The sequence below is a fragment of the Littorina saxatilis genome, linkage group LG1 (assembly GCF_037325665.1).
Source record: "Littorina saxatilis isolate snail1 linkage group LG1, US_GU_Lsax_2.0, whole genome shotgun sequence".
In the NCBI taxonomy this organism is placed as follows: domain Eukaryota; kingdom Metazoa; phylum Mollusca; class Gastropoda; order Littorinimorpha; family Littorinidae; genus Littorina; species Littorina saxatilis.
In genome coordinates, this window is record NC_090245.1 from 80,687,125 (window position 1) to 80,705,816 (window position 18,692).

At 39.7% G+C, this 18,692-nt stretch overlaps 1 protein-coding gene and 1 long non-coding RNA gene across 2 annotated transcripts; one reads left to right on the forward strand and one right to left on the reverse strand.

The window, feature by feature from the left end:
* Positions 1-1,875: 1,875 nt before the first annotated feature.
* LOC138981086 (uncharacterized) lies at positions 1,876-18,480 on the reverse strand. The gene is made up of 10 exons (XM_070353921.1): positions 18,346-18,480; positions 15,386-15,530; positions 14,744-14,857; positions 10,831-10,885; positions 7,640-7,760; positions 7,414-7,502; positions 6,871-7,062; positions 6,186-6,278; positions 4,881-4,953; positions 1,876-3,873 (listed from the first exon to the last, which is right to left on the reverse strand). The coding sequence occupies exons 1-10, from the start codon at positions 18,409-18,411 to the stop codon at positions 3,178-3,180; spliced, it is 1,644 nt and encodes a 547-aa protein (XP_070210022.1). The 5' UTR covers positions 18,412-18,480; the 3' UTR covers positions 1,876-3,177.
* On the forward strand, positions 4,619-5,579 carry LOC138981176 (uncharacterized). The gene is made up of 2 exons (XR_011460583.1): positions 4,619-4,714; positions 4,835-5,579. It is a non-coding gene; the product is annotated as an uncharacterized lncRNA (long non-coding RNA).
* Positions 18,481-18,692: the final 212 nt, after the last annotated feature.

Below are 18,692 nucleotides of genomic sequence, written 5' to 3' on the forward strand. Positions count from 1 at the left end.
CATGATTATCTGTTCCTACTTCATCATAATTATGATCATCCCATCCTTTCAAAAATAAAGCGTATTTATTAAGTCTTACCTCTTATGACTGAGCTTGTTGAAAGAGCTTATCATATTTCTAAACAGTAGAATGAGGTTTTTGACAGTGTGTGTACTTTGTCATGTGATTCCGAGCTTTATAGAGAAATCTGATACAGTGATAGTGTGTTAGGCCTAAAAAAAAAATAGGTGTGGTTACGGTAACCCGACCTACCCTATTTTTAGGGGCCGACCCTATAACTTTTTATTACATTTGTCAAAAACAAAAACAAAAACCCAAGAAAACGAGTGCAGAAAACGCAATGAAAGCGAAAGCGCTCGAGTCGCACACTTATTTCCCTGTCAAGTAGGTTTAATTTGTACACATTAGAAAAAAAAGTAAAAAAAACAAAAAAGTGATTGCCTACCTTCCTACCCTATTTTTTTGGGCTATGTTACCGTAACCACACCTATTTTTTTTTGTTGTTGCCTTATGTTTTTTTTTTCTCTACGTGGTCACCATTTGTTATTTTTCCTTGTACCCTCTAGGCTACATTTATACTGTCGATGTTTAGTATCGTGTATACTATTTTCTTGCTCTGTCTACAGAATGGTGACATGTCAAAAAGCATGGCAAATGGGAGTGCGGAAGTAACAAGCGGCGGAGACAAGAAAAGAGATTGATTTCGTTTCGGTCAAGGGATTGTTTTTATTTATTCATTTTCTGAAGCTTCTGTGAGAAAAAGAGAGAATGTCATAGATTATCTGGACTGTGATCATGTGAACCTGAGTATTTATAAAATTAATCATTTAATGGTAGTCAGAAGTGCAGTCGCATTTTTTTAAACAAAGTAAGAATTGCTACCTAACACGGAAAACAAAACACGGAATTCTACACTCTTAAAAGTAACATGTTAATTGAAGTGACTGAATTTAGAAAAGTCATTTGAGTGACCTGGTCTTTGAAATTTGTACCTGGTTCCCTTTTTGTTGTGGAAATTCAATTCAAAGGGAAAATGCGCAATGAATAAATTATACATATTGAAGTAAAGAAATGTTTGATGTTCAAGCAACAAAAAAATGGTGTTGCCCAAATGTATATAATACAGTGATAATTTACAACATGCTTCATATTGTTTTGTATGTGTGTATGATGGAAATTGATAGTGTGTGGTGCAATTGTGTAAACGTTCAATTGTCTATCAATTGTTCTAAACTTTTTCAGGGTTTTGAGTGTCATCAATTTTTAAAACAATGAAGGCATGCAAGCTCACTTTAGATCTTGTCTTACCTTGGAAATTGAGATTTACCCTTTCTTTAGATTGCCTGTACGATGCACTCATGGATGCACTATTACCTGTTTTCTGCTAATCTGAAAGCAATTGATGCAATTCAGTGATTTTGTGTGTGAATGGAAATGTATGTATACCAAAAAAAATGATTTTGATCCCTTGTGTACGTGGATGTAAAAATTATATAAAATGTGTCTCCTTTGTTGGTTATTGAGATTTTGTCTTTATTTAGAATTTTTGTTTGTCAGCTGCACACTTGTGAATGTACTTTTTATGTTTGTAAGAGAGCAGTTGCTGTGTCAAAGGTATTCAAGGGGCAGTGAATGCAGGGATGTTTTCTGAATGAAAGAATCTTTTAATATGATTTTCTGCACACATACCTTTTTCCTCTTAATGTTTGTAATACTTTGTATGCAAGAATAAATGATTCCAATCACTTTAGCCCACAAATGTGATTTGTGGGCTAATCTTGGATGTACGAGTGTAAAGTTTCTCTGGCGCTTTCAGTTTCACACACACACGCAGTTTGAAGAGAATTAAAAATACAAACAAAACTGACAAAATCTAACTGCACGCATAACAGTCTTGTATGTTCATCTGTACACTCCAATATATATCGCAAATAAAAGTAACATGTACACCGAGCTCCCATCAGTCACTTGTGCTGCACATGTCCCTAATGTTTGTTTGTTTGTTCATTCATGGGCTGAAACTCCCACAGCGTTTACGTGTATGACCGTATTTACCCCGCCATTTAGGCAGCCATACGCCGCTTTCGGGGGAGCATGCTGGGTATTTTCGTGTTTCTATAACCCACCGAACTCTGACATGGACTACAGGATCTTTTTCGTGCGCACTTGTGCTTGCGTGTACACACGGGGGTGTTCGGACACCGAGGAGAGTCTGCACACAAAGTTGACTCTGAGAAATAAATCTCTCGCCAAACATGGGGACAAACTCACGCTGACAGCGGCCAACTGGATACAAATCCAGCGCGCTACCGACTGAGCTACATCCCCGCCCACATGTCCCTAATGAATCAAATGTCTGTTCAGTTCGTGAGAAATGCAGCCCGAAAGATTAGAGAATCTTTATGCTGATCAAGTCTGTAACTGCAATATCACACACCTAGTTTTGAACTTGCAGGTGTGGAAAACCATGAAGAAGTGTGTTCATATGCCACATAAAGGCTTACAGTTCCTATATTTTCTACTTGGATAAAATTAGCTGCACCGCGCAGGCTGTCCCCAATGTTATGTTTCCATAACCCTCAGAAGTATCCATAAGCTGACTACTGTATCACCACAGTTACCACAAATGCAGAGCTAAGCACGCGTTTGTCACAAGCAGTAAAATGGACTGTTTAATCTTCTTTTCAGATCTACCAAGAGACGGGCGCAGTGGCAAGACGTCGGCCTCCTAATCGGGAGGTCGTGAGTTTGAATCCTGGTCGCTGCCGCCTGGTGGGTTAAGAGTGGAGATTTTTCCGATCTCCCAGGTCAACTTATGTGCAGACCTGCTAGTGACTTAACCCCCTTCGTGTGTACACGCAAGCACAAGACCAAGTGCGCACGAAAAAGATCCTGAAATCCATGTCAGAGTTCGGTGGGGTATAGAAACACAAAAATACCCAGCATGCCTCCCCCGAAATCGGCGTATGCTGCCTGAATGGCGGGGTAAAAACGGCCATACACGTAAAAATCCACTCGTGCTAAAATCATGAGTGAACGTGGTAGTCTAAGCCCATGAACGAAGAAGAAGAAGATCTACCAAGAGCATGTATACTTCTCCCGTGGCAAATGTTATTGCTTATAAATTACTTTTGTTTCAATCACAAGTTCTTTGTGACAAACAGCATCTTACACTTCTAATCAAGCCAGAATGACGACGATGATGTACTTATTTCTGCCCTGTTATCTCTCCGCCTCTGCGTGTTGAGCGCCGCCTCTCCCTTTTTCCTGATGCGCTGATGTTTCTGTTTGGCCGCAACCTTCTTGGCCTGTGCTCTTGCGCGTCTCTCCACAATCACTGGGTGAATGGAGCTGCTGACACTGGCAGTGTCACAGTGTTCCCTGTGGCCAACACTCAGGTTGTCATTGTCACTTTCGTCAGACAACTCCTTTTCCTGTTCCTCCGTCTTAGAAGCCAGTTCAACAGCTTTCGTCTTTAGTGAAATAAATTCTGTATTTTCTGCACCAACATTGTCTGTGTTAGACGAATGAACTTCTGCCTTACTTTCATCAGTCCTGTCTGTGGCTGCTTCAGCTTCACCGTCACAAACTTCGACTTCACCTTTTATCGCTTCAGCTGCAATCTGTCCTTCTGGTGACGCTTCAGTCCCACCTCCATCAACATTGAGAAGCGAGAGTCTGTAGTTGAGTTGTTCATCTCTGGGATCAACAACAGGCTTTTTAACGTGTTGGTGCCGAGTAGCATTTTCTTCCTCCTCCTGCTCTTCATCACCAGTGTCTGTTTCATCTCCTTCACTGGCATCACCCTCGCTCTCTTCTGCAGTGTCTGTCTCACTGCCTTCTCGTGTCCGCGGCCCCAATTCATCAACAAACTGAAAATAAAAGTCATGTGTGAAGGACAGCAATCTTTCTTCAAACAAAGATTAATTGGAACCCAATGAATGTGCACACGATACAAGATACAAGATATTTATTCACCAATTTTGCAAAAGGATTACATCTTGGCACGGCACGGTAAAAATAAAATAAAAACCAACCAGACACATATGCAGACACACATCACCATGCACGCATACATACGTACATTACACTGTCATGCACACACAGACACAACTCACACACACACACACACCCACAATTATTTGCATACTCACACATAACCAGCCACATATCTACATCACAAATTCACATCGTCGCCTTGTAAAGGTAAGAGCCATATCCGTTTAAAGGGGTGCCAGTAATATCAATGCAACATTAGTGAATACTAGAACAATACCTAAAAATTATAAACCATTTAAAAGTAAGTAGTACACGTAATTATTATCATTTAGTCAGATCATCACATAAAATTATATAATCATAATCTAGCCAGTTAGACAGTTTAAAACAACAGTATTAACAGACTATCACAGATCTGCTCAAGCACCTGAACCTTGAGTCACATTGCACAAAACTACTACCATCACAGAACTACTCAAGCACCTAAAAAATAAGGACCATTCCACATTGCACATACTTCCACTATCACAAGTTATGAGAACAGTAATGGAATGCAGTGAAAGAACTAAGTAACAAAAGAACCCCCCCCCCCCCCCAATCCTATAACTACAGTATATTACAACTGAATGAAATAGGAACAAATGAAAACCAAATGAAGATGTAGTAAATACTATTGGATTGGATTGGATTGGATAAGATTTACAGTCCAGTGAGGTTACCCTCATGGAAATTCGGGCTGCTTTCTTCCCGGGGAGACAAATTTAAAAACGCGTCCTCGGAGATGAAGATAATCATAAATGAGTAATCCCACAGAGACAGAAGAAAGATTTTAAGCGACACACCCACAGTCCCCCAAAATACACAAAGATGAAGAAATCACCTCATCAAAAGTAGATGCCATGGTCTTTGTGAAACCGCTGGCAGCAACCTCACGATCCAAGTTTCCAGTCCTCCTGAAATCAAACCAAACACAACAGCTAGTTATGTACAGCTTTCTGAATAACATGCATGTACTATAAAAATTTATAGACACAGTCCTTCCTCTGAACACAACCAGCTATTTCCTAGGACTTCCCCAAGCCAAGACCTTTCTGTAAAAACAGTGGCTCGCTATCTCAGATCTGATATGGCCTTTACATGGGATAAGAACATCCCTCGACTAGTACACACGACAACAAATCAACATCACAACTACTTCCTGTGCATAGTGAGATTGTTCAGATGAATTAATTTCAGAGATTTCTACTCGTGTCTGTTTATTCAATTCATCCCAAAAATTGTCACTCTAAACAGAAAGCACCTGGACTGTCGATTGTTGGTATATGATGGTCTTGTCCCAAGTGAAAGCCTGGCCAGATCTGAAATGGTGAGTCAAATTGTATACAGGGGAAGAATTCCCCTTAAAATGTTTCCATTTGAAACTATTCTAACAATCAGTAATTTGCAATTGCATAATTCCACAGACTTCATCAGGTGGCAAATTTTCTCTTTATTGTTGTGCATGTTTTGTGTCCATGTAAACAAGCCTGAGGTTAACATTCTGTTACCTATACAGACAGTAAATGCATTTGATTTTGTACTTCTTTGTTTTTGCAAGTACATGTACTGGATTAGGCCCCCCAAAAAATTAGGTGTGGTTACGGTAACATAGCCCCAAAAAATAGGGTAGGAAGGTAGGCAATCTTTTTTTAATTTTTTTTTTAAACTTTTTTTCTAATGTGTACAAATTAAACCTACTTGACAGGGAAATAAGTGTGCGACTCGGGCGCTTTCGCTTTCATTGCGTTTTCTGCACGCATTTTCTTTTTTTTTCTCTTTTTTTTTTTGACAAATGTAATAAAAAGTTATAGGGTCGGCCCCTAAAAATAGGGTAGGTCGGGTTACCGTAACCACACCTATTTTTTTTTTAGGCCTTACGAAAGAGAGTAAGCAATGAAATCATCACCATCATCATCATATCTATCCAATTTTATGACAAATGCAAATGGAACTAGTCATACAATTTGGTGTTGGGCGGTTCGGCAACTGACAGCTTTTCAGATTTTGTTTCTCTTTAGCTTCAGTCTAGTCTGTTTCTTCACTGCTCCGGGCAAGTGGAACCTCACCGACCAGACCACATTTGCATAACTCAACATTCTTCTATTACTTAAGTTTCTATTTCTGAATATTTCACATGTAAACTCACACAATGTCTTTGAAGGTGGGGAAGAGTTCACTTTCATAGGCAAATCTCTTGGAAAAGAAGTCCCTGATGCACTGCACATCACGGTCAAAGTACCTGCACATACCAAAGGATATACATGTACCCAACAAATCAACATTTGGACATGACACAAATGGCTGTAGTGATTTACATTACCACTACACAATAACCGTGATGCTCCCTTAAAGCTAAACATCCCCTGCAAATCAAAATGGTTTTATAGTGGAAATGATAAGGTACATCCAGAATGAACTTGGTCCATCATTTTTGTGGTTTGTCAAATCATTTTCTTTCACTAGATTATAAAATCACCAAATAAAAGTTCACAATTGATGGCAAAATGTAAGGCCAGTATGATTACATGATAAGTCTCTCAGGTAAGTCTCTTCCTCCTTGAGAAGAGTGAGTTCATGGTTAAGCTGTAGCTTAGGTGTTTATCTGTCCAACTATGCCAGCTGCCACCACACTGTTGCTGGAGTAAGGGAGATTACTCTACTTCACAGCAACATGTTCATGTGAATTCCAGTCTTCCATTTCTAAATGCAGTGTATGCAACTTAAAAAAACCATACGTCTAATTCCTTCAAATACATTCAACAGACAAACTGTGCATGCACACTAAACACATGCCTGCAGGTCACCAATACCTATAGTCATTTAGTACTCACATTTGAGCGTTTGTGTGAGACATAGACACCATCTGAGGGAAGTCAATCATGATGACGTGATCGTCAGCATCCAGCATGAGGTTGAACTCGTTGAAGTCAGAATGAATGACGCCATTCTCTGCCAGTTTGACGATCAACTCCATGCATTCACTATACAAGGCTTCTTTATCCTTCAGTCCATGCACTTGACACCTGATGAAGCAGTGAGGTAACACTTAGTAACAGAGGGTTGCATGAAGTTAACAACATTTTGCTAAAGATGTCAATTAATTTTTTCTTGTTACCAGACACTTAACAAAGCAACGAATGACAAAAATACAGCGTGCAATGTTTTCCGTTATCTGTGCACTTTGAGAAATACAGATCAACCAGCTTAGGATTTAAGTTTGCAGGAATCGGCAGCTACACAAAATATGCCATCAAAGCTCTTATTTTGGCTAAAACAAGAGGATATATATATTTAGTCCATCTCATAAAGAAATGAAACAGTGTCATTTCCTTCATAGGTCACAATGATTAAAAATATCATGAAATATCACTCACAAGGGATAGCCTGGAACCAGCTGCATCACCACTGCATGGCGATTGACGTCTGCTGGCTTCGGGACTGGAAACCCATGTTCATACAATGCCTGAAACACAATGTCATGTAGTTCTTCCTTGAAAAAAAACAAATACAAAGAACACTCTCAAGGAAATAGCAATGGAGAAATCAAACACTCTCACTACACATTTAACTGAAGAGATAATTCTAATCACTTATTTTTACCTTCATATATGCATGCTCCTTTGTAGCCGAGAGACGAGAGAGGTAAAGCCAGGAGATGCTCTTCCTGTGTTTGTGATAATCTCTCTTGTTTTTCAGCTGTCTGAAGGATGTTCTGCCCAATCTAGAGAGAAAGCACACAACAAACATACTCAACTTTAAACATCAAAAGTAACAAACCACATAAAAGAAATTAACAACTACGCGAGAGAAAAAAATATCATAGAAAAGAAACTACTTCAGATACAGAAGCTGAAAAAGGTTTTAAAGTGTAGGACCAACATTCTTTGCTGGCTTAAAAACAACAATAACAAGAAGAGCAAACGCTCGATCGAGTCACTTTCGCAGTTCTGAATATTATATGAGGCATCAGATGGACAGGAAGAAATTGCTATTCACAACACAATGAGTCACGTTCACATAAAATTTGAGCCCGGTCACTTTTATAGTTTCCGAGAAAAGCCCAACGTTAAGTTGTGTGTTGCCGAACAGAAAAGGCTAGTTATCTCCCTTGTTTTTCTGATAACGTTCGTAAAAGGCTACAGATGTAAATACTTTGATGTAAAGAATAATCCTACAAAGTTTCAATCACATCCGATGAACTTTGTCAAAGATATAAAATGTCTAATTTTTCCTTTGACGCTGACCTGTGACCTTGAAAAAGGTCAAAGGTCAACGAAACCATCGTTAAAGTGTAGAGGTCATTGGAGGTCACGACTAAACAAAATATGAGCCCGATCGCTTTGATAGTTTCCGAGAAAAGTCCAACGTTAAGGTGGTGTCTACGGCCGGCCGGCCGGACAGACTAACACTGACCGATTACATAGAGTCACTTTTTCTCAAGTGACTCAATAACAAAACACTAAGTGTAATGCCATTATTAGTGACTATTATTACATAACTGCTTGTAGCATGTCATTAGGCACACACAAAAAATAGGTGTGGTTACGCATAGCTGCCAACTTTTTCCAGATAAAAATAGGGAGGAATGAGCATCTGGGCGCGAAGCGCCTAGAATGCTAGGGGGGTCCGGGGGCATGCCCCCCCGTAAAATATTTCAAACAAGAAGGGCAAAGCCCATACGACTCACATGCTTGACCTTGACCTTTACATGACCTTGACCTTCAGGGTCAAGGTCAAATAACTAAACCTAGCAATGACATCATACACTAAGAACTGCTTTACACATTTTTCCTACCAAAATACATGTGACCTTGACCCAAGGTCAAGGTCACCCAAGGTCATGCAACACAAAGCTGTTAATTCAAGACATAGGAAGTACAATGGTGCTTATTGGCTCTTTCTACCATGAGATATGGTCACTTTTAGTGTTTCACTACCTTATTTTGGTCACATTTCAAAAGGGTCAAAGTGACCTTGACCTTGATCATATGTGACCAAATGTGTCTCATGATGAAAGCATAACATGTGCCCCACATAATTTTTAAGTTTGAAACAGTTATCTTCCATAGTTCAGGGTCAAGGTCACTTCAAAATATGCATACAATCCAACTTTGAAGAGCTCCTGTGACCTTGACCTTGAAGCAAGGTAAACCAAACTGGTATCAAAAGATGGGGCTTACTTTGCCCTATATATCATATATAGGTGAGGTATTGAATCTCAAAAACTTCAGAGAAAATGGGAAAAATGTGAAAAATAGCTGTTTTTTAGACAACATTTATGGCCCCTGCGACCTTGACCTTGAAGCAAGGTCAAGATGCTATGTATGTTTTTTGGGGCCTTGTCATCATACACCATCTTGCCAAATTTGGTACTGATAGACTGAATAGTGTCCAAGAAATATCCAACGTTAAAGTTTTCCGGACGGACGGACGGACGGACGTCCGGACGGACGGACGGACGGACGGACGGACGGACGACTCGGGTGAGTACATACTCACTTTTGCTTCGCATGTGAGGCAAAAAAGGATGCAAAATGGTGCAATCTGGTGCATTCTGAGGATTATAATTGCCAGTTTCTGGCAGCAAATTTTGTCACAAAAAAGGAAGAATGAGCTGGAGAGAGAGTAGATGTAGTGACTTACCAATGCACGTCAAGCTTCCTTCTACAGTATTTCATACTTCTTGACACTCACATCTTCCAATTGTGTGGGGCCGGGGAAGATATCTTTTGCTATCACAGTTCACAACCGCACCAAAATCATAGTTCATGTTAGTTACTTCCTTGAGTTTATTTCAGAATCCAAAAGTCACAACACACTACACCTTCCAGGGGTATGAACTAGGAGATTGCTGTTGCCATCACAGTTCACAACAGCATAACTGGCACGGATCAGCGTTCATAGTTCGAACATTGACGTCTGAAGCGAACAGTTGGGTAATCTTTCTGGACGGCTGTCCCCCGGTTCCGTTCATGTTTTGCTGTTCTTGATTGAGCTTCAATATCCCCCCGGCCTCCATGTCCGATGCTTATATCTTCGCGGCACTTGGTGCAAAACGAGAAATGTATGCCGCGTCTTGTCGATTCGGAGATGAAGTCATACTCTTGTTTGTAACTCTTTTGAAATTTTACAAGAACTTTCGGGCCGACTTTCGGCCGCTGGACTGTTGTTTTCTTCATTTTGTGGTCGTCTGTTGCTGTTTCTTCTTCTGCTTCTCATCCACATTCGACTGAAGCGCATGCGCTAGCCACAAATCTCGCCTATTCTCGTTTAGTTTCGATTTTGATCACAGCGTTTGTGTGACGAAGCCTCGTGCTGAACGAGAGTTCAGAAGTGAAACCACGCCGAGTACAGGCGCTTGAAAATACACTCCAGTCATTATATAACTATACTCGAAAAAAATTTAATCGGGAAACTTTTGCACTATTCGGGAAAATCCGGGACTGGACATAAAATCAGGAATTTCCCGGTTTTCTAGGGAGGGTTGGCAGCTATGTTACGGTAACATAGCCAAAAAAAAATAGGGTAGGAAGGTAGGCAATCACTTTTCTTTTTTAAAACTTTTTTCTAATGTGTACAAATTAAAACCTACTTGACAGGGAAATAAGTGTGCGACTCGGGCGCTTTCGCTTTCATTGCGTTTTCTGCACTCGTTTTCTTGTGTTTTTGCGGACAAATGTAATAAAAAGTTATAGGGTCGGCCCCTAAAAATAAGGTAGGTCGGGTTACCGTAACCACACCTAATTTTTTTTAGGCCTTACATGAGTAAAATGAAGACAACAGATGCATACCTGTGTAGCTTCAAGGCATACTCTTTCATGTCTTCATCAGCAACAACGTACACATCTGGAAAATTCAGAAAAATAGTTCTTGAATTCACATAATTTAAGATAATTTCACAGGGGTGTACCTTAACTGTTTTGTGGGGCCGGTAAGTCAGCAATTTGAACCGGGCCCCCAACCAGCCCGGATTTCTTACAACCACCTCAGCGGCTTGTACTGACATATGTTGTGCGACAACAACAAACACAAAAGAAATACATTAATAATACTACTAACAATGCATGCATTTACCATACTTATATTTATAACTACCACAAACACACAAAAGACACAATTATGACAAACACATAGTATAATATGTGGGTGGTTTTCAAAAAAGTAAGAATTTTCTTGTCCCTGTACTTTCATAAAATCTTACCAATAAACGTATCAGTATTTCTCGATGCAAATTGTTTTATCGTAAAGAGCAACCATTGTACAAGAAGTGGGGTCTAACTTTTTTTATCAAATATTGCTTTTGATTATTACTATTGTCCATACAATATCGAGTGGGTGGCTAAAAATAGCTGTCCCACGTAAAACATGGTAAACTTGAACTGTCCATAAAATTCTTGAAAAAAAATTCAGGCTGTCCAGAAAAATTATTTTTAAGGTTATTTATCCATGAACTTTACATTTCAAATTCTATTTACCCCTTTCTGCCAACAGAATGACAGAAAAAATAAACTGAAGATGAAAAAATCATTGTCCCACGGTTTCATGTCAGTGGTGTTACCATCACACAAGTTTGGTGGAAAACATTGGTTTCCCCCCTTGCTATCCATCTTTATATTCGCTGAGAGCTCCTTCCCTTTACCCTCCATAACTTGAATGCAGAGAAAGCCGGCACTGTGAGCTGTGGACCATTTACAAGCCTTTGGAAGCGAAGCAGGTAAGGGTATGTTTGTAAATATTGTCAGTGGTGTTACTAGGTGCAGTTGCAATAAAACACACTCAGGGGAGAAACTGATAGCTCAGTTAGTGGTATTAGTAAACCACTTCCACATGGTGCAAGAACTTTGGATCACGCATGCTTGGGGGAGCAGTCATTATTTTTTAAACTTCATTTTGTCAGTGGTGTTACCGTCAGTGGTGTTACCATGCTGTAGGGTAACACCACTGACAGAATGGTAACACCACTGACATTCGAAGGTCTTTTTGGTGTATTTCACACAGCAGAGACGGGCAACGTTAATTGAAAAGACTACTGGAATGCATACATGGGAAAGAGGATGCTAGGGACTGGGCAGGATGCTTAAAGAAGTAGTTGCTGGTACTTTATGTAGCGTGGAGCTATACATTGCAAGTTATATATCATGTTATATCAATTGTAGCATGCATTATAACAAACACATGCTAAGTATGTACACTTTTGTCTTAGGAGCTGGCGTATATACCGCAGTCATGGCCCTATCTGCTGCTGAAAAACAGCGTCGTTACCGACAAAGGAGAGATGCAGACCCAGAAAGCGAAAGCCGTATCCTGGGGTGGTTGTGGAGGTTGATGGTGAAGAGGTCTATGTGGACTGTATGAATGCGGTGGGCAAGGGATTTACTAACACTTTCTTCTGGCCCAAAACATACCAAGATCTCTGTTGGTATGACCATGACAAAATTCTGGCCGTCATCCCACAGCCTGTTCGTACTAGCAATGCAGCAGACCAGTTTTCAGTTGATGAGGCAATATGGAGAGCGGTGGTGGGAAAGTTGAAGGCTTGAAGCATATGATTTTCTGCAAGGGTATTGTCAACTTGACGAGGTTCTGGTATCAAATGCACCGCAAGACATTGTTCATTTTTCTACTACCAAGCCTTTTTTATTACTGCCATGCATTCTGTCAAGAAACGCTGCCTGAAGAGTGCAGGTGCACATATTACTGTAACTTTCTTTTGTGCCCAGGAAAGAAATGAAATGAGATGGATGCAAGCATATCTCATTTGTATTACTGCCTGTTACTTTTTTCTTTATTGTCATGTTGTATTTGCTTGCATTTTCCCCCCCTAAGTTTTCTGTTTGTGCTTGTAATCTGTTTGGAACAATTATTTGAGCTGTCGCATTAACCATGTGCATTTGCAATGTGCTACATTTATGTTCAAGTTGTGAAAATGGCATAACGATGATGTCAGTATGCCATTAGTGTTACCAGTTGTCAGCGGTGTTACCAACTGTCAGTGGTGTTACTAATGTCAAGTTTTGTTACCTTTTTGGAATAAGTTTGTGACATTTATGCATAAAACCTGTTCAAAACAATGTCAGTGTTCAGTTTTAACATGAGCATTACTGATAAATTGTGTTGTTCTTGAAATCTCATTACAAATTCTTTAATGAATGGTGTTTATGTCATTGGTGTTACCAAAAGTAATTTGTTTCACTGTTGCCTACAATGAATGTACCTCTGAATAGTTAAAGTTATGATAATTTCACTTTATCAGAAGTCTCTTTTGGGTTTCAAATTTATAATGAATGTTCATGGTGACAAGTATCTTATTTCCAATTTATAATAAATTCAATTTTTGTATGATGATTGTCAGTGGTGTTACCGACTGTCAGTGGTGTTACCGCTATGTCAGTGGTGTTACCATGCTATTTTTTAATTTTTGTCCATAATTCCTTGGACATTTTAATCAGTACAATGCTTTGTGTTTATGCCTTTAAGTCCAAAGCATACACAAAAAAATAATCGTAAAAATTTTATCACTCCTTCATCTGCTCCGTGTGAAAGACAATGATAAAAAAACAGTAAATCAGAGCGAAAGGCACATTTATGCTCTGAAACCTGATATTTCAGTGCAGCGATACATGTTCAATCATGATCAATTGGGAGATCATCTTTAGGCTCTTCAATCCATATGCAAATCAGTATGATATCGCCTTATTTTGTTTGATAAAAAAAAATTCAAAACATGGTAACACCACTGACATTTTTTCCTTGTTTATTTTCATTAATTATTTTTTTCTTCTCCACTGTTTTAGACAAAGAGTGCCCATTTTGTGTTTTGAATACTTTAATGTTTCCTTAATCATTCTAACTCACAAGAAAGTTGATTTGATTAAAGTCATTTTGAAAAATTCATCTGTCTGAAAATTCTTACTATTTTGAAAAGCGCCCATGTATGTTCTGAGCAGTATTTATCTAAGACGAAGTAGTGTGAGGAACAGACCGTTCGTGGTCCTGGTTGTTTTCTGTTCGATCCTATCACAAACACTGATTCCCGCGGCCTTTCTCTTTTTGCGTGGGTTCGATACCATGTGCAATGCATTTCTTCGTTTCGCCGTACACAAGCCAATCTTGTTGTTCGTCAGTTTTCCTTTGACGCTTTTCATCGTCATTTTGATTTTTTGACAAACTTTTTTTTTTACAAACTCTCTCTCCATCGTCTGTTTTCTGAAGGTTGAGTTAAAGCGTCGCGAAATCTCCATATTGTTGCTCAAACGCGTGTATAAAGTGAAAGTTCAAAACTTCGACTGCTAGAGAAAAGAAAGTCTCGAGCGATGCGAGAAACATGGCATCCAGTAGCAGACGAAAAACGCGAGAGCTTCTTTACTCGCCAGCCGTTCCGATTAACAGTGTCGCGTTTGCGGTCAACGAAATTTAGGGCCACCAGGTGGGCGGGTGAAGAGGAATTTTTAATTCGCCCGATGCTATTTAAACCAGCCTTGGGCGGTCAGGCGGGTGTTAAGGTACAGCCCTGATATCATTATCACTGTGTATATTTTTGTCTTCCCGTAATTCATTAGTAGATGTATATTCAGCGATTTTATAAAATAACAAAATGTGCAATGCAATGATTTACAAAGATGCTGACAAACACAGCCCAGACTCCGCCACTTGGCTGTTCTGAAATTGTTAAACATGTATCATTATAAGGTCTGACAAACATACCGGATTCTTTCCCAACGCCAATCTGTCGCCCAAATGAAGTAATGGTGTCACGTCCACACAGAACTCTTAGCGCCAGGAAATCATAGCCACTGTTTGTCAGTCTGTAACCTTCAACTGTTGTAGACAATGAATCAAGCACACACACAAAATTAGACTCCGTGATAAAACGAAATGCCTCTACAAACAATTAACAAGACTCCTTTTCCACAAAATCGTTAAAATTACCAGCAGTTTAACCTTGGACAGTGTATTCTCCTTTCCAGCAAATTACGGTCTTCAATAAAACAGGATGAAAAGGTCAACCGAGTAACTAACACATTCTAAAGTTTGTTTTGCTGTTGTTTTTTTTAACTTTTAAGACACAATATCTCTAAGCTGAGTTAGGCATTATTTACTAAAAATGAAAACTAAATACAAAATAAACATTTATATCTATTTATCTGTATAAGCTAGAGAGCATTCAAACAACATGTATTTTTGTAAGTAGTTCACTGAGCAATTAGTCACTATCTTTTGCTAATAGAGAGACCACGCATTTTACACATTAAAACTCCCATATCGAGGAGTAAACTACACTCCCCACATATGCATGCTCTGTCTCGCACACACACACCAGTAAAGCAAAATTATTCAACAACTTACAATTCCTGCCACCTCTTTCATAAGCAAGAAGTTTCATTCTGCAGAGGTTTTTCAGCACCTTATGGCAGCCCCCTCCACGTAGCTGTGCTATGGCTGCCACCAAAGGACTTGGCACCAACTCGTGATTCTTCATCCCCATCTCAACCTGGACAAGAGGAGAAAATATGCCAATGAAATGATCAGTTGTTCCTAGGCCTTTTCATCAATATCACAGAAAATATGCCAATGAAATGATCAGTTGTTCCCAGGCCTATTTTATGTTCTAATTTAGGCAACAACAAAAAATAGGTGTGGTTACGGTAACATAGCCAAAAAAAAATAGGGTAGGTAGGTAGGCAATAACTTTTTTTTTTAAAACTTTTTTTTCTAATGTGTACAAATTAAACCTACTTGACAGGGAAATAAGTGTGCGACTCGGGCGCTTTCGCTTTCATTGCGTTTTTTGCACTCGTTGTTTTTGTTTTTGTTTTTGACAAATGTAATAAAAAGTTATAGGATCGGCCCCTAAAAATAGGGTAGGTCGGGTTACCGTAACCATACCTATTTTTTTTTAGGCCTTATAAAACTGTACTGACTGACCTAACAAAAATCTGATTGGACCTTGTATGCTAAATGCTACCTACCAGATGAGTACCTGGCTGGGGAACTAATGTCTTGAAAATACATGTACTCTGACATGGGTAGGAAATTGATTTTGGGCATTTCTGCAGAGTATCAAGGTGGCCTCTCCTGGCATGTTTATTCAATTACATACACGTACTTCAAGACAGTGTGCCATAGCACATCCTCAGAGATAATCGGACAACTAATCAGGTTCCCTCTGAAATTTGCAGATCCGAGGAGAATTCCCCAGTCTGGATCACTGGATGCACTAGAAAAAATATTCTCGTAAAACGTTTGGTGTTCTACCTTGCTGGCTGACAAGTGACATTACTGTATGCAAGCCATGGCTCTCTTTCTCTCTCTCTGTTGTTTCCAGCCTCAGGAGACAATAAAGAGATCTGTAGGTCCAAATTTGTAAGTGTACATTGTGATGTACAGAGTCAGACAGAGGTGTGTAACTGCTGGAAATGTCAATTGTCATGGATCCGGTATAGGTACGTTGTAGGAGCCAGTGTTGGCTATCGTCGCAACGGAAACTGGGAGAGCGCCTATTTGAGTCGCCTCTATTTTTTGGGTATAGCGATGGTAAAATTATGGCTGATGGGGTCTATGTCGACCAAAAGAGTGGGATTCCCTGTAGGTGGAGTTCCTGGAGGGGGATTCCCTGTATACAGAGAATACCACAGGATTTAGTTCCTGTAGCGTGTCGCTGATATCGCTGAAAGTCACGTGATGCTTGGCGACATCGGTAGAATTTGATGTTTTTCAATCTTTTTTTTATATTTCTTAGAAATTTGAGTATGGTTTGCAAGTTTTATTGAAAAACTCCACCCTGTGGGATTCCCTGAATACAGTGAATCCCCCTCCAGGAACTCCACCTACAGGGAATCCCACTCTTTTGGTCGACATAGACCCCATCAGCAAAATTATGCCTCACTTTTCTTGGTCTTCGTCTTGAATGAAGCCTTCCTGGTTTGTCCAAAATCAACCAACAGATACACTCAAAGAGATCCTACTTCATAATACATGTTTCACAGCAGGTCTAAAACAAATAATCCCTTCACACACACACACACACACATATATCACCAGTGATGTTCCGAGGCGTCGGTCATCGGTCATAGACCGATTTAGGTTGTAAAATGACCGATTGCAAACACCTCTGTCCCGTCAAATGTCCGATCCGATCGCGAAGTCAGCGGTCATTGTCCGATAGTATTACGTCTAGAGCGGTCACTGCAAGAAGAATCTGTACAAACTGAAGTATCAAACCCCGTTAAAACGAGTTCGAATCGGGGCCTACTTAAACTTCAATTTTCACTCTCGGTCGAACAATAACACAATGGACGCAACTCTCGACCGAACAATATTACAAGAGCCACAACTCTCGCTACTTTTGACAGCGACACTTTACTTCCGCCGCCACATTTCTGCAAAGATGCCGCCGAAGAAAAAGGTTTGCGTGGGAAAAGGGCAGACACTTTTGAGTGGCTTTGTTAAAAAAAAGGACGACACGGACAGTCAAGTTGCAGGGCCTTCGGCCCCGTCGGAGACTGAAGCCTCAGAAGGTGAGCCAATAGATCTACAACCTCAGGAAGAGACGCAGGAAGAGGCGCAAGAAACGAAAGTAGGGGCGATCAGAAATCGCACTCGTCTTGCCAGTCCATACAGCTGATGTGGAAAGAGGCTTCAGTGCCCAGAACAATATCTTGACCGCAAAGAGAAACCGCCTGCTCGCCTGATCAATACCTTTTTGACATTGTTTGCAGATGGAAGTTAAAGAAGGATAGAAAGCTGTTCAAGCTCACTGAAAATGATCACGTGTGACATTCTGAAGTGTGTGAAAGATCACTTGTCACTTGTGACATTAATTCTGAAGCATAGTGTGTGTGTGTGTGTGTGTGTGTGTGTGTGTGTGTGTGTGTGTGTCACTGTCAGTGTGTGTGTGAAAGATCACTTATGACATTCTGAAGCATGTGTCTGTGTGTGTGAAAGTAACGCTACTGAACACTGTTGCATTTAAAATATTAAAATAAATTTGGAACTGTTCAGTTTTTATTTGCCTTTAGGGCCTATTCATATATTCTCAGTCATCTAAAAAGGTTAGGTGCCATGATTGGTTCGCTTGATCTGAATGTCCTATTGTGTTTTTGTAGTCAGGACATGATGTCCTATTAGTTTTTTGATTCAGGACATTTTGTCCTGTTGCCCTCCAGTCCTAGGAACATCACAGATGACGACTGTGTTGAACAAAGTGCGATTGAGACTGAGACTGAGAGTGAGAGACAGATCGGTAACAAAAACATCAGGACACGTACAATACAAGGGCACAGCATAGTATTTCAGTGATTACATACCGCTGTAAGGACTCTAAAGTCCTCTTTAGCCATTTTTTGAAAGTTGTTGACTTTAAGCTTCCCCATCGTTGTTCCTTGTAAATATTTCACAATTTAGGTGTTACAGACGAAATGTTTCGGCCATGTGCTAAAGGTATAAAGCTAGCATATTATTTCATAGACGCATATAGTATATTTATATTTCACACACAGAGAAACGTCAAAATAAACAATTAAATTTAACACCAATAGACAACCCTATGGTATTCAGAATATAAAAAAACACTTTACTTTTGCAACAAATGCAAGTTTTAGTCGCTCTGTTTCAGTTGTTATTTTCGTATTACAAAATTGTATTTTTAGACAAA

What these genes read in the sequence shown, in the direction of transcription:
- LOC138981086 (XM_070353921.1), bottom strand. Translation starts at nt 18,411, where the DNA reads ATGGGGAAGCTTAAAGTCAACAACTTTCAAAAAATGGCTAAAGAGGAC. An exon ending in TCTCACACAAACGCTCAAAT is followed by an intron (nt 6,279 to 6,870) that starts GTGAGTACTAAA and finishes TGGTATGTGCAG; the next exon opens with GTACTTTGACCGTGATGTGC. An exon ending in TGGCATCTACTTTTGATGAG is followed by an intron (nt 3,874 to 4,880) that starts GTGATTTCTTCA and finishes TTTTATTTTCAG; the next exon opens with TTTGTTGATGAATTGGGGCC.